Here is a 13,753-nt window from a genome sequence, read left to right on the forward strand (position 1 = left end):
TGTGTCTTTCTCAATAAGGGGGGAATTAGAGAGGGGGAAAAAATCCTTTTCATTGGTTTTTACTCCTTTTTGCAGGTGCCAGTGGCAGGTGGAAGCCAACGGGGTGATATCTCCAGCCCTTACTCCAAGCCCTTCTCCATTGCCTCTCACCATAGAGGAGGACAGGGAGTTCACATATCCCTCTGATGTGCTCGTGCCTCCTGTTGGACACTACTTTGACCTGCCCAGGATTAGGCTGCCCCCAGGAATCATGATCAAGCTCAGGGAAATTTCTGGACGTGCTCGGCCTCAATTTAGACCCAGTATAAAGTAAGGAGTCCTTGTTTCCCTCTGTTTTTTTTTTTTTTGTGAATGCAGCATCTGATGATTTATGAATATGAATTGTCCAAGTTGGTCTCTTACACCTGATTAATGAGTTTGGCTTTCCTGGGAACCCTAGGGAAGTGATCCAGCCAGAAGTCATGGAGGAGATGGTGGTTTCATGTGTGATTAAACATCTCAATTTGGTTGATGCTCTCCAGTCCCTGATAAATTTCCAGTATCAGGAGGAACATGCTGAAGAATATGATTTACTTTGTAAAATTATGGGAGAAACCTTTAAGAAGCTGAATGCCATGGAGAGACAGCTGCAGGTAAAAAAAAAAAAAAATTTAAAACAACAGAAGGCTTGTTTTGAGAGTAAAGATGTATTTTAGCACCACAGAAATACAAAATGTACTCAGATTTCTTCTTTTAAAATCCCTTCTACATCATAAGTGATTTTTGTCTCTTTATCAGAGTGTGGCTGAGCTGGAGCAGAAGTGGCAGAACGAGGTGGATGATGCCATGCATGGGAAGCTGGAGAACAATGTCCCCTTTTTTTATGATTATCACTTCAACGAGGTGAGCCCTGGGACTGCCCTGGGTGCTTGTGCCTCACTCTGCTTCCTCAAAACCTGCTCATCCTTCTTCTTCCCTTTGTTTAGAGCAAGATGAAGGAGCTGGAGCTTCTGTGCTCCATGAAGGAAGTTTCTTTTGATGGGAGTGATCTTGAGAACGTGGTCCTGGCATTAAGGTCAGTATTAGTGAAGATTTACACCTTAAAGGAGGGGCAGCTCCAGGGGAGTTCCAGGGAGTTCCAAAAGAATCTGATGGAATTATTAGAAACTTCTGTTCTAAATATATTAATATTAATACCTACAACTCCTTGTGTTTGCTAAGGAGTCACTTGTTTGTTTCTTCCATTTTTTCTGCTTTCTCCTTTGCTGGCACAGAACAGACTGATGCCTTAAGTCCTCTTTAGCTGACCTTTCCCTCAGTAACACTTCCTTTCTGAAAGCATTCAAACATTGACTTGGCTTTTTTTACTTCCCTTTCATAATCCTAGGGAGAAGTTTTTCCAAGAGGTGAATTCACTGATCCAGAAGACCTCTCATCCCTTAGCAAAGACAAAAACCTTGGTGAAGAGCTTGATGAACAGAGCAGAGCTGTTGTTGCATGTGACCATTGCAGCACAGTCTGGGATCACAAGGAGCATATCTGGGACCCCTGCAGAGACTCCAGGTATATCTCTCATTGCCAGCATTTTCTACCTTTTATTTCTTATTCTTACCTCTTTTGCTTTAAATTAAACTAATTTTCCTTAAATTAAATTAATTTTGTTACAATAAATAAAGCCAAGTCTTTGTTTTCTGATTGCCAAGATGATGGTAAATAAAAGCTGAATAATAATAGGTGGAATTTAAACTCAAGTCTCCTGATTTATTGAGGAAAAATACTTAACCAAATCAAAAGAAATCTGATTTGAAACAATACCTGAAAACAGGAAAATCCTCTGAGCTGGATTTGTATTTTGTTTGTAGTGAGATTTAATCATGTCTGAGCTTTAATTTCCACTTCTCTTGTTTACATATTTCATATAAAAACATGAGTGACTTGCAGTTGTCCTTCTAAATTTCCCTTGAGTAATTCTTAACATGTGCTGATTATTACTTTTTAAAGCTGCATTTGGAAGTTTGTGAATTGAAGCCTTCAGTTCTAAATCTTTAACTCTCAACAGGGTTGAAAACGGGAAAATTCTCAGATCTGAGTTCCACATTCTTGCTTAGACTGGATTTTCCCCACCCTGTCTTTCAGCTTCCACTGGGATATCCACCAGTGATTTTTAAGCCAGTTTGTAAATACTTTCCTGCACCAGGAATGACCTTTTTCATTACTATTTTATAACACTTCAGCCTGTAAATCAGCCTCTGAGGCCAAGGTGATCTCCCACGCCGTGCGCCAGCCCGTGTTCCTGCGCAGCATGTCCGCCCCGTCCGACCTGGAGATGATCGGCAACGAGGACATCGAGTTTGCCCGGGCCAGCCAGAGGTACAGCAGGGTTTATTCCTTCCCTTCACCCCTCTGTGCTGTCCCAGTGATCAGCTTGATCAAATTTATCACTGCCAGCACAGCAGCATTTGTGGTGCTTGGATCAGCTCTCTGCTGCCAGGTGTAACACCGCGGTTCCCTCGCAGGCGCCGGCACGTCACCAGCCACAGGAGCAGCTCCTTCACCCTGCTGCAGTCCCTGGCCATTGAGGACAGCAGGGACAAACCCACCTACAGTGTCCTGCTGGGACAGCTCTTTGCCTTCATCGGGACAAACCCCGACCAAGCTGTACGTTGTTACTTCATTTCAAATTCCAGCTTGCTCAAAACCAGGAGGTGCCTTGTTTGTGTCTAACAAAAATCCCCTCCCAAACCTCGCAGGTGTCCAGCAGCAGCTTCCTGCTGGCTGCCCAGACCCGCTGGAGACGTGGCAACACCAGGAAACAGGCCCTGGTGCACATGAGGGAGCTGCTGACGGCCGCCGTGCGCGTCGGGGGCGTCACCCACCTGGTGGGCCCGGTGACAATGGTGCTACAGGGAGGGCCAAGGTGGGTGCATTTCTCCAGAATTCTGTGGTTTGGTCTCTGTGGTAGGGAATAAATTGCTTTGCACAAGGGAAAGCCAGAAGTGAGTAGCTATGAGGGCACAAGTTGGCAGAGCTAAGGCTGCAGCAAACACTTTGACTCTTGTGAGGTGAAAAGGCAGAAACTTCTTAGAAATGCTTTTATATATCAGTAGATGAACTTTCCTTTCGTACTGGGCTGACATGTACCCAGACGTGTATAGAGGGTGTCCCTCTCTAGATTTAATTCTAAATTGATGGTAATTAGGTATTAGTGGTAGATTTAGCTGATACTTCATCTAAATGTAGTAAATGTTTTGTATTTTGTTTGTAGTGAGATTTAATCATGTCTGGGCTGTAAATACCACACTCTCTTGTTCACATGATTCATATGAAAAATGAGTGACTTGCAGTTTACCTTCTAAGTTTCTCTTGAGTAATTCTTAACACACAGTGATTATTATTTTCTTAAAGCTACATTTGGAAGTCTGTGAATTGAAGCCTTCCATTCCCAATCTCTAACCCCCAACAGGATTGAGGAGCTGACGTGTGGTGGGATGGTGGAGCAGGTCCAGGAGGCTTTTGGAGAGACGATGACGTCGGTGGTGTCCCTGTGTGCTCGGTACCCCATCGCCTGTGCCAACAGCATTGGCCTCTTGTGCACCATTCCCTACACAAGGTGGGCAAGGGCTTGGGGAAGGGATGGGGGGACATCCACACCTGGCCTTAGTAGGCTCTGCTTTAAGGAGAAGTGTTAAGTAGTATAAATACATCCTCTTTACTCATCATGGGGAGCATCTGAGAACATCCAGTGAAATTCCCTCACAATTCCATCTGGGGAGGACAAGGGAGAGGCAGAACCGTATTTCTGCCAAGTGAACTAATTAATTACTGAGCTAACAGCAAGTTCTGGATTGCCATTGTGATGGAGAAGTTAATTCCACCTGAATTTCCCCTGCAGGAGTGAGGAGAAGTGTCTGGTCCGTAGTGGGCTGGTGCAGCTCATGGACCGGCTCTGCAGCCTGAGCAGCCAGACAGAGTCCAGCTCAAATGAAAAACAGACCAAGAAACAGAAGGTGGCCACCATGGCCTGGGCTGCCTTCCAGGTGCTGGCCAACCGCTGTGTGGAGTGGGAAAAGGAAGAAGGTAGGAGCACTGGAAATAGCTTCTGCTGTGTGTGTTACAACTCTCTGAGGGCAGTCATTCACCATGACTTGGGTGAATGGATTCTGTGGATTCCTAAGAAGTTAATACACAATTCAGTAGATTTTCTTCTTCTTGTTTTTTAATTCTGCCTTTTTTCCTCCCCATGGAAATAATTTCAGGTTTTGCCACTTGTTTCTGTCTAAACATAATCAGAGAACCTGGAGATTAAATGATCATTTGGCATTTTTCCTGTGGTAGAATTCACCCATGAAACACTTAAACCTACACGTGGCTGTTGGCTAATGGTGGATGTATCAGGGGTTATTTTTGTGGTGTGTACATTGATTTTTGTTGATTACAGCTGTGTATTCTTCCATCCCTTCCAAAGGGGGTTCCACAGATGCTGTTCACTCTGGGCTGGCCAGGCAGGTCTCCAGCCTCCTCACCAACCACCTGGCCAGAGCCACTGAGTGCTGTGGCAACCAGGCTGCAGGGAATGATGCACTGCAGGATGTCCTCAGCCTTCTGAATGACCTCTCAAGGTACCAGGCCTTTCCTCTGGAATATTTTCTTCTTGTGTATCAAAGCCTATGCAGGATCTTTTGTGGATTTTTTTAAACCATTCTAAAACTGACCCTTAATATTAGTGTTTAATCAGTGCTGTCAAGTTATGGAAGAATTGCTAAAGATGTTTTGTCAGACACTGAAATTGCTTTTAATACATCTTGTAAATAATAAATGAATTTGTTTTTAATTTCAAGATTCTTTTCCCTTTCAGGAGTCACATAGGTAAAGCCATCCTGAGCCAGCCAGCCTGTGTGTCCAAGCTTCTGTCCCTTCTCTTGGATCAGCGTCCTTCTCCAAAGCTGGTGCTTATAATCCTGCAGCTGTGTCGTGCTGCTCTGCCTCTCATGAGTGTTGAGGACTGTGGAAATGTGGAGTTGCCTCCCTGGAGTTACTCAGTGCCCTCTCTGAACAGCGAGCAGGATGATCCCAGTGACCCAGCCTCCAAGATTGCCTCCCTGCTGCTGGCAAAGCTGGCAGATTATGTCGTGCCAGGTACCAGCAGCTGTTGGGGGTTGTGCCCAAGGGACTCGTGTTCCATGGAATCTTGGAATGAAAGGGACCTTAAAGCCCATCCAGTCCCACCCCCTTCCACTATCCCAGGTTGCTCCAAACCCCGTCCAGCCTGACCTTGGGCACTTCCAGGGATCCAGGGGCAGCCACAGCTTCTCTGGGCTCCCTGTGCCAGGAGCTTTTGTATTGACAGAGAGCTCAAGTAGTGGGAGGTATTTCTGAGAGCAGGATATTCCTGTGCCTTTCCATCTGCCTCCTAATTTCCCTGGCCTCGGACCAAAGTGGGTGTCTCAGTGATATTTCAGACACATCCCAGATGTGTCAGCATTAGTTCCAAGGGTAAGAAAATTCATGGTTGTGTTTCTTTGTTTTCTTTTTTCCTTTCTGCTTCAAGGCTGCCAGACAGTCCTTTCTCCAACTGCCTCTGAGCCAGATACTACCTTGGCAAAAGCCAGCCCTAAAAATTCCATAAAAGGGGATAAAGATCCTGGAGAAGAAAGCGAGGCAGTGGATGGTAAACTCTCTATTTTTATCCATAAAAGAGAAGATCAGTCCTCCCATGAAGTCCTTCAGCCTTTACTAAGGTAATCTCAGCTCACTGGATTGGAATTAGAAACAATTTTGCCAATTCCCTGTATCTTCTCCTTTTTTCCAGTGCTGCAGAAAAATACATCCTAGATATAAGAATAAATGGAAAAGCAAAGTGTCTGCCCAATGTCTTGTGTTTACTGGCAGAACCATAAGATAATGCAAAGGAACAGGGGAACGTCTTCATCTGTCTGAAAACAATCTCATGAGAAATTAGCTACTTAGACTCAGTGTTTCTGATGGAATATCATTTATCTTGTTTATGTTGTGACAGGCTGGGTAGGGCTAACAAATAGAACTGTCAAGGCAAAATGGCTTTAAAAGCACTGCTTTAATAATGCATAAGCTGGACAATAATTTGCTATTAAAGATTCTTTAGTATTCTCAGCACCCACCTGGATGTTGGGATCACTGAATGCCAATGCTGTCACCTCCTGCATTTTGTGCTATTTGTTCCATCTTCCCCCTCTCCCTGAGCTGGTTCTGAACCCATACTCTAAAACTTACACTAAAAGGTACAAGTGAAAGGTGAACTTGGAGCCCTGGGCATTTGTGATCAATAAAAACCATTTCATGAGGCTTCTTCCTGAGGGGGGAAGGGTTAAATTGCTTTGAATAACTGCATTCAATAGGATTAAATTCCCTCTGTAAATGGGGTATGTCCTTAACTGCCTCATATATCTCTTGCTGTTGAGCATTCAGCTGCAAAGGTGGCTTCAGATGATTTCAAACCAGCCATAATATATGGTATTGGACTGTGTAGCTCAGCTGTGATTTCCAGCAGTCAGAACAAAGCTCCTGTGGTTTGTTTCCCCTCCAACAGTAGCTCAGAAGGTCGCCCATTCCGACTGGGAACTGGAGCCAACATGGAGAAGGTGGTGAAGATGGATCGGGACATGACAAAAGTAAGAGGAGAAATAACTAAAGAATTGCTCAACATCCTAAAAACTGGTAACCAGGCAGAATTCTTGGGTTTTACTGATGTTAAGACCCCTTTGTTAAATGTTGTTTTATTCATCATTTACCTCTGTAAATACAGATTAAATACAGGGGTAAATGATGAAAAAGAATTTAAGCTGATGCATCCTCCAGCCACTGTAGGTTAGGTTTAAGCCCCTTTGATATTCTCTTTCCTCAAGTGCTAAATGCACATTGATAATGCAAATTTTAAGCTACACGCTTGAATTAAAATTTCATGTCAATTTCCAGGGGTGTTCTTGAGTTTTTGCACCAGAAATACTCACGGTGGCTTTTTGATAAAAGAAATTGGACTGTTAATTCAAGAATGGAATGTTAAAGGCAGTGAATTTACATCTGATCTCTCTGTAGATGATAAAAAGCAAGAGAGAGAGCTTGTCTATGACTAACACACACCCAGGAGGGGATTTTGTGTGTTCCCAGCACTTGTACATGAGCAGAGTGACCAAACAGATCTGACATTTGCTTTCCATGGCAATTTCCTTTGCAGAGTGGCTGCTGCGAAGTCATTACAGAAGAAGCTGCTGCAGCTCTTAGAAAGGCAACCAAGTGGGCACAATCTGGGCTAATAGTGAGTGTGGGGCCACCCATAGAGACTGTCAATCCAGAGAGCACCAGTGGCTTGTCCACTGGGGACAAAAAGAAGACAGCACAAACTTCCATTTGCAGGGAGAGGAATTCAGAGCTCGCCAGGTAAATCCCTTAGCCTGCTCTCTGCTTTTCTCTCTACTAATATTTGTAGTGCTCTCAAAGATAATCTGGCAGTTCATAAACTTCTTATTTCTTTTTTTTTTTTTTGTGTATATTTTGTTGACACCTGAAGCATCTTTTCATTCTGTGGTTTTGAACTGAATGGTCAAATTGCCTTTGTCTCCTGGCCAGGACGGATCCGGTGAGGCCGTTCATCAGCGGGCACGTTGCAAACAGCATGGCAGCAGAGGTGATTGCCCTGCTGCACAGCCTGCTCATGGCCCCAGAGTCCAATGCAGCCCAGATCTGGACAACAACTGCTGAAAAAGTGAGCAAACACAGCCATGAGTGGCACATTCCTCACTGGGGGTTGAGTAGTTAGAGAATCTGTTGATTAGCAAGGCCTGAGCTGCTCCTGTCTGATTTAAACACAGGGTGTGGAGCTGGACAGACCCAGCCCTTTCTCAGCTGTCTCAGGGTGGGACAAACACTCAAAATTTACCCATCATTAGATAATATGCTGTCATTCTTTTCAGGGGTTAACAGTGCTGTTTGTTGGGGAGTTCCCTTGCCTGTGGCAGGTTATTTTGCCTTGGCTGTTCTCTCGGCTGTGGCCTCTGAGGGTACAAAGTGTTGGCTGGAACAAAACACGTTGATTTTATGTTCCTCTGAATTCTGCAGCACCTAATCTATTCCCAAGGTGAAATCCTCAGCAAAAACTTTTGCCAAGATTGTATTTTATCCTAAAAGTTACCAGGGAATGGTCATGGCTTTGATGGTGCTCACACTTCAGAGAACTTGGAATATTCTGAGTTACATAATTCTCTTCAAGAACAAAAATAATTCTTCTGAGACTGTGTGGGCTGGAGGCTTGGGGCATTGGTTTTGGTTGGAATTGTGCTTTGAAGTTGTTCCCTGGTATTTTTGCTTCTGTCTTCAGGTTCTGTCTCGGGCTCTGATGTACATTCCACAGCTTGGGAAATATGCAGAGAGCATTTTGGAGAATGGGAGTAGCAGTGGAAGGAAACTGGCTAAACTTCAAAGGATTGCTCGGCAGGCAGTGGCTGCCCTGTGTGCTCTGGGTGGCTTTAAGGAGACAATTAAAATAGGTTCTGAAGTTCAGGTAATTCAGCACTGTTCATATTTGATATCTTAGATGAGAATTGCTGCTCTCCTGAGGTTTTCCCTGCACTGGGATCCTCGGCAGCAGGATGTGCTTGTGGAACAGCAGCTTGTGGAGCTTTTTTCCTAAAACACCCCCCTGTGCTTGTGTGTGCAGTTGGTGTGTGATGTCAGACACTGATTCCTCGTTGTAACACCTTCAATCTCATGCAGCTCTTCTTTGGTTGTAGGTTTTAGGCAAAGGAATAGCAGGAAGCATTGGAGTTGTGGCATCTATTAATGAGCAAGAAGGTATAGCCACGGTCAAATTCCCTCCCACCACTATAGACACTAGAAAGACCTCCCAGGCATCAGACACTTTAACTATTCCATTATCTAGGCTCTGTGTTCCAAGATCTGAGGTATGGGAGTTTTAAACATCCAATATTCAGTATAATCTCGATTCTTGCTTTATTTCTGTCACAGCATACTGACTATTAATCTACAGCACGTTAAAAAAAGTGTTTCATCTTTGCTTATCAATGATTTGTAATGTTTGCCTTATTTTTTTAAGCATATATTAACAATATGTTTGAGTTCTCATTCAAGTAACATAAATATTCATCTTTTGTGCTTAAGGATATTCTGTTGCATACTGGGTGGGAGGGTTTTTTTGTTAATTTCTGGCTTGGTTTGGGGTTGGTTTATTTTTCTTTTATTGGTGTTTGGTGCTGGTTTTGTGATAGTAAAATATAAGAATTAACTCCAGGTAATAAAACACCCTCATTTCTTAGAAACTAACTACTTGAATTTAACTTTTTACCGTGCCCCCCCACCATCAGGCATTGCCTCTTCATAAACTGTCCATTACTGAGAAGGTAGTACAGGCAGTCCAGTCCATGTTGCTCCCTCAGGAGGGAAGTCTCTCTATTCACACCTCACTTCCTGCAACAGGAGATGGCTCAACCCCAGTAATGGCAGTGGTCCGGCTCCTTGCTGAAATAAGAACCAGGTGAGTCCTGCCTTTGTGCACCAACATCCCAGGGAATTGCATGAGTTCTTGTGCCCTTCCTCTGGGCTGTGCAGCAAGGGGCTGCACTAATTCCTCTTTGCTCCCATTAAGTGTCTGGGTGTTGTTCATGAGTGTCCCTGCAACACACTGAGCAAATGCTTCAATAAATCCATTTATGAATCAGGGAAGAGCTGCCTTTGGGGAGGGTCCAGCTAAAACCAGGGTTAAGATCACCCTTAAACCACCCTTGAATTCACTACTGTAAAGCCAGCTTTGAATTCAGCACACACTTTGTAACACTTTAAATGTATTGTTTTTCTCTTCAGAGCATGCCTGGTGATGGCTCAGCTGTTGGAAGACAGCTCATTCTGTGAAGAATTCATTCAACAGTGCCCAGCTGCTGTAGAAGTTCTGAATTTGGTGGCCCAGGAGTGCAGCCCTGGTATGTAGCCAACACCTTCTTGGCATATTCAAGTCAGAAACAGAGCAGCTTTTAAATCATTTTGGTGTTTTCTCCTCCAGCTACCCAGAGTTTAGGAACTGGCACAGGACAGTGTCTTGTCACAGCTGTAGAGCTGCTGATGGAAGAGCAGCTAATAATCAGCCTAAATCACTAAACATTAGGGATTAATTTAGGCCAGAACAGGATTATTCTGTGTATCAAAGAAGCAAGTCCTGATTTTCTTCTGCACTCCTCACTTTCCTTGCTTCCAGCATATCCTATTCTGCATTCCTTGGCATTATCATTTGTATGCTTTCTTTTTATGACCTTTTTGCTCGTTTTTGCAATGCTTTGTTATTTTCCTGATCCTTGATCTCTCCTTGTTTAGGGATAAGCACTGGGCCCAGCAGAAATCTTAGTTTAGGGGAAAGTTTTTAGGAACATGCCCAAGAAAAAGTGGCTGAAGTGAAGGGTGGGAGCCAAGGGATTTAGGTGTCAAAGGGCAAGGACTGATTTTTGTGACAGTAGACATAATTTTTTTTGCTTTCCTGCCTTTGCTGGACCATAAATTTGCTCACTAAAATGAACTTTATATCTTAGTCAACATAAGAGTGTCTTTGCAAACCAAATGTAAATCAAACATGAGAAAATACTTGTATGTTACATTTTACCCTTAATCCCGTTGTTTAGGTAAGTGAGGCTGATCAAACCTCCTCAAAGTGCAAACACCATATTTATTTCTGAATTAAGATTGCACTGTTGGACTGGAGGAAGCAGCTGGAGGCTGATGCCTGGTGTGGGTTGTTGTTGCAGGGGAGAGGCTGGTGGTTGTGGAGATGCAGTGTGAGAGGTTACGGATGTTGTACCGCGACTGTGCTCGGCCCCCTCCTCCTCCCCTGCAAGCAGACAGGAGACAGGTGAGCACAGGCACAGTGCTGAGCCCTCTGCCCTGGGAGAACCCCCTGCTGCTGCCCAAACTGGGGCCATTCTTGAAATATTTCATGGGAATTTCTCTATTGGGATGTGATTTGTTGGAGTTGTATTAAACGTGCCCCTCGTACACTGTGTGGGGTTATTTGAGTGGGTGACTTGAATTGTTTTTGGTGGAATAAATTCCTCTGTTGTGTCTGCAGCCCAAAGAAATCACGTGGAGCCCATCCAGGGTGTTCCCCCCGGTGAGAGCCTGCATGTTCTCCTCACACCTCACTGCTGTGACCTTCCTGGCTGATCCCAGTGCAGGTGGGGGCCTTCCTCGGGGCACCTTTATCTATGCCACCTCCCCAGTGCCAGTACAGGTGAGACCTCACAGCTCTCCAGCACTTTGTCATTGAATATCCAACAGGGCATGAAAAGGATAAGCAGGAAAATTGCTTCTTTAAGCTCTATTTTGTAAATAACTTTTTGAAATGGTCTATTATTTTTGTTTCTAGGCACCATCATTCTACTGGGAAATTGAAGTGGTTTCCTATGGAGACACAGATGATGACACTGGGCCAATAGTTTCCTTTGGATTTGCCACAGAGGCAGAAAAACGGGATGGGGCTTGGACAAACCCAGTGGGCACCTGCCTCTTTCACAAGTAGGTTGGAGATGCACATGAAAAACCACGTTCAGTACATTTGTCAGCAGGCTGGGGAGGAGGCTGTAGTGGGCAATACACACTTATAAATTGAATGCTGAAATAGACTGGAATATCTTTGCAAAATCGGGAGGGTTGGGTTGCCTTTTGAGTGTCACAGCTTTGGGGGGTGGTGATCCTGCTCTGGCTCACTGTGTCCTTGTTGCCCCTCAGCAATGGGCGAGCAGTGCATTACAATGGCTCCAGCCTGCTGCAGTGGAAGAGTGTCAGACTGGATGTGACTCTTTCCCCTGGTATGTGAAAGCATGGCTAAAATCCTTATCTGCTCCATCAGAAAATCCTCTAAACGTCTGGGAAATGCTGGATGAGAAAATTGATTAAATCCTTTTTATGATTGTGTTTTTCTCCAGGTGATGTAGCAGGAATTGGATGGGAAAGAACAGAAGGAACTCCCCCTCCTCCAGGGCAGCCAGCAAAGGGCAGAGTTTATTTTACATATTGTGGACAGAGACTTGTGCCCTACCTAGAAGATGTGTCTGGTGGAATGTGGCCAGTTGTCCACATTCAGAAAAAGGCAAGTGTGTAACAGAAATACGTCACTTAATGTACTTTCAGAAATACTAAAAACATAATAGAAAATATTGAACCTGCTCTGTAGAAAAGCAAATTGATAGTTTTTCCCTTTCTTGGGTAGGTTGAGGTATTCATTAGGCCTCCCAGGTGCATGTGTTGTGTCATTATTTTGGTTTTCCCTGCCCATTAGCACAGCAGTGTGCAGCTGGCCTGGCAGGATGCCTTGTGCCATGCCAGCAGCTCCTCTCTCAGCATTCCTGGCCAGCAGTGGCCTTGATTCAAAGCACCCAGCTTGAAGCTGGAAAGCAGGCGAGTTCAAAGTGTCTTTAGCAGCTTGAAGCTTTCCCAGAGAGCCAGCTGGGCATCCTGATGGCAGGGGGGTATGATCAGCTCCTGCCTGGGGCAGAATGATGGCTCAGAGCAGGATCTGAGAGCTTCCCTTCATCCTTTTGCAGAACACCAAGGTGCGGGCCAACTTCGGCTCGCGGCCGTTCGCCTACGCCGAGGGCCAGGCTCACCGCAACGCCGCCGACCTGTGCCTGGACCTGGCCGAGGAGATCAGTGCCAACTTCGAGGCCTTGCCCTTTGCCATGGCCTCTGACAGTGACAATGACGCTGGCACCAGCATCGCCTCCGACCCTGGCACCCACGGGCCCCCCTGCAGGATCGCCGCCGTGGCCACCGCTCAGCAACGTAAAGTGACGCTCGCTCCTTTAAAGCCCTCCCAGCAGAAATACCAAGCAAGGAAATAGGATTTAAGCCCAGCCTGGCTGCAGTCTTTAGGCCTTAGGTAGTGCTGGTTTAGGTGGGGTGGTGCCACAAGTCAAAGCTGTGTTTATCTGATTTCAGACAAGGCAATTAAAGCATCTTCTTTGGTCTTCCTCTATGTGAATGCACAAATTATTCGTAATTAACGCAGCTTCAGTGAGAAATTATCTCATTAGGGCTTGGGATACAATAGGATGTCATGGTGGATTGGATCAGCCAATTGGTTATGCTGTGTCAAAAGGAATTGCATTCCCACCCCCTGATTGGAGAGCATGGAATGCTGTGTATCTCCAATTTCATGGGATGTCTTTGCATGCATTATCATCTCATTATTTCTGTCTATGTCTTGCAGAGTATGACAGTGACACGTCCTGCCACTATAAAATGGAGCTGAGCTATGAGAACTTCATCACCTCAGGCCCTGATCCTCATCCCCCTCCTATTGCAGATGATGAAAGTGATGATGATGATGACGATGATATTCCCAGGGTGAGGAATGTGGCAAACTCTGCCTCCTCTAACTTATAGCCTAAAATCAGATCTTGTCATTTAGATTTTGATTTTAGCCATGCAAGCGTTCTTCCTGCTTCCCTAACAAAAATATAACTGCTGATAATTTATCACTTCTTGGTGTTCTAAAACACTTTTGTCTTTGTAGGAGGATCACTATGCCCTCTTGGTCAAAGCCTGGGAAACCAAAGTTTTCCCTACAATTAGAAGAAGATTCCGTAATGAGGCTGAGAGGAAGTCTGGGCTGGATCAGATTAAAGGAGCTTTACAGTTAGGTATGTATCTATTTCCATGCATGTTGTTTTCTGTGATCTGCAGGAAGTCTGAGAGAGCAGCTGTGTTTCTTTCATATTTTACTGTATTCAGGGCTGGAAAACTT

General features: G+C 44.8%; 1 protein-coding gene across 5 annotated transcripts in view; it reads left to right on the plus strand.

Annotated features, from left to right (window-relative positions):
• Positions 1-13,753, plus strand: part of HECTD4 (HECT domain E3 ubiquitin protein ligase 4) — a 65,761-nt gene that overhangs the window by 31,698 nt on the left and 20,310 nt on the right. For all 5 annotated transcript variants that reach the window (XM_059863426.1, XM_059863427.1, XM_059863428.1 and 2 more), the window contains 28 exons: positions 76-309; positions 440-632; positions 778-882; positions 966-1,054; positions 1,367-1,542; positions 2,214-2,349; positions 2,496-2,637; positions 2,730-2,896; positions 3,443-3,589; positions 3,872-4,056; positions 4,445-4,598; positions 4,835-5,115; positions 5,528-5,717; positions 6,545-6,626; positions 7,190-7,392; positions 7,582-7,717; positions 8,330-8,512; positions 8,742-8,912; positions 9,333-9,502; positions 9,829-9,944; positions 10,758-10,861; positions 11,078-11,239; positions 11,375-11,523; positions 11,737-11,816; positions 11,934-12,097; positions 12,552-12,789; positions 13,217-13,353; positions 13,523-13,649. In XM_059863426.1, coding sequence (XP_059719409.1) covers positions 76-309; positions 440-632; positions 778-882; positions 966-1,054; positions 1,367-1,542; positions 2,214-2,349; positions 2,496-2,637; positions 2,730-2,896; positions 3,443-3,589; positions 3,872-4,056; positions 4,445-4,598; positions 4,835-5,115; positions 5,528-5,717; positions 6,545-6,626; positions 7,190-7,392; positions 7,582-7,717; positions 8,330-8,512; positions 8,742-8,912; positions 9,333-9,502; positions 9,829-9,944; positions 10,758-10,861; positions 11,078-11,239; positions 11,375-11,523; positions 11,737-11,816; positions 11,934-12,097; positions 12,552-12,789; positions 13,217-13,353; positions 13,523-13,649 — 4,421 coding nt within the window. The remainder of the gene's footprint in view (positions 1-75; positions 310-439; positions 633-777; positions 883-965; positions 1,055-1,366; positions 1,543-2,213; positions 2,350-2,495; positions 2,638-2,729; positions 2,897-3,442; positions 3,590-3,871; positions 4,057-4,444; positions 4,599-4,834; positions 5,116-5,527; positions 5,718-6,544; positions 6,627-7,189; positions 7,393-7,581; positions 7,718-8,329; positions 8,513-8,741; positions 8,913-9,332; positions 9,503-9,828; positions 9,945-10,757; positions 10,862-11,077; positions 11,240-11,374; positions 11,524-11,736; positions 11,817-11,933; positions 12,098-12,551; positions 12,790-13,216; positions 13,354-13,522; positions 13,650-13,753) is intronic.

The sequence above is a fragment of the Haemorhous mexicanus genome, chromosome 19 (assembly GCF_027477595.1).
Source record: "Haemorhous mexicanus isolate bHaeMex1 chromosome 19, bHaeMex1.pri, whole genome shotgun sequence".
NCBI lineage: Eukaryota > Metazoa > Chordata > Aves > Passeriformes > Fringillidae > Haemorhous > Haemorhous mexicanus.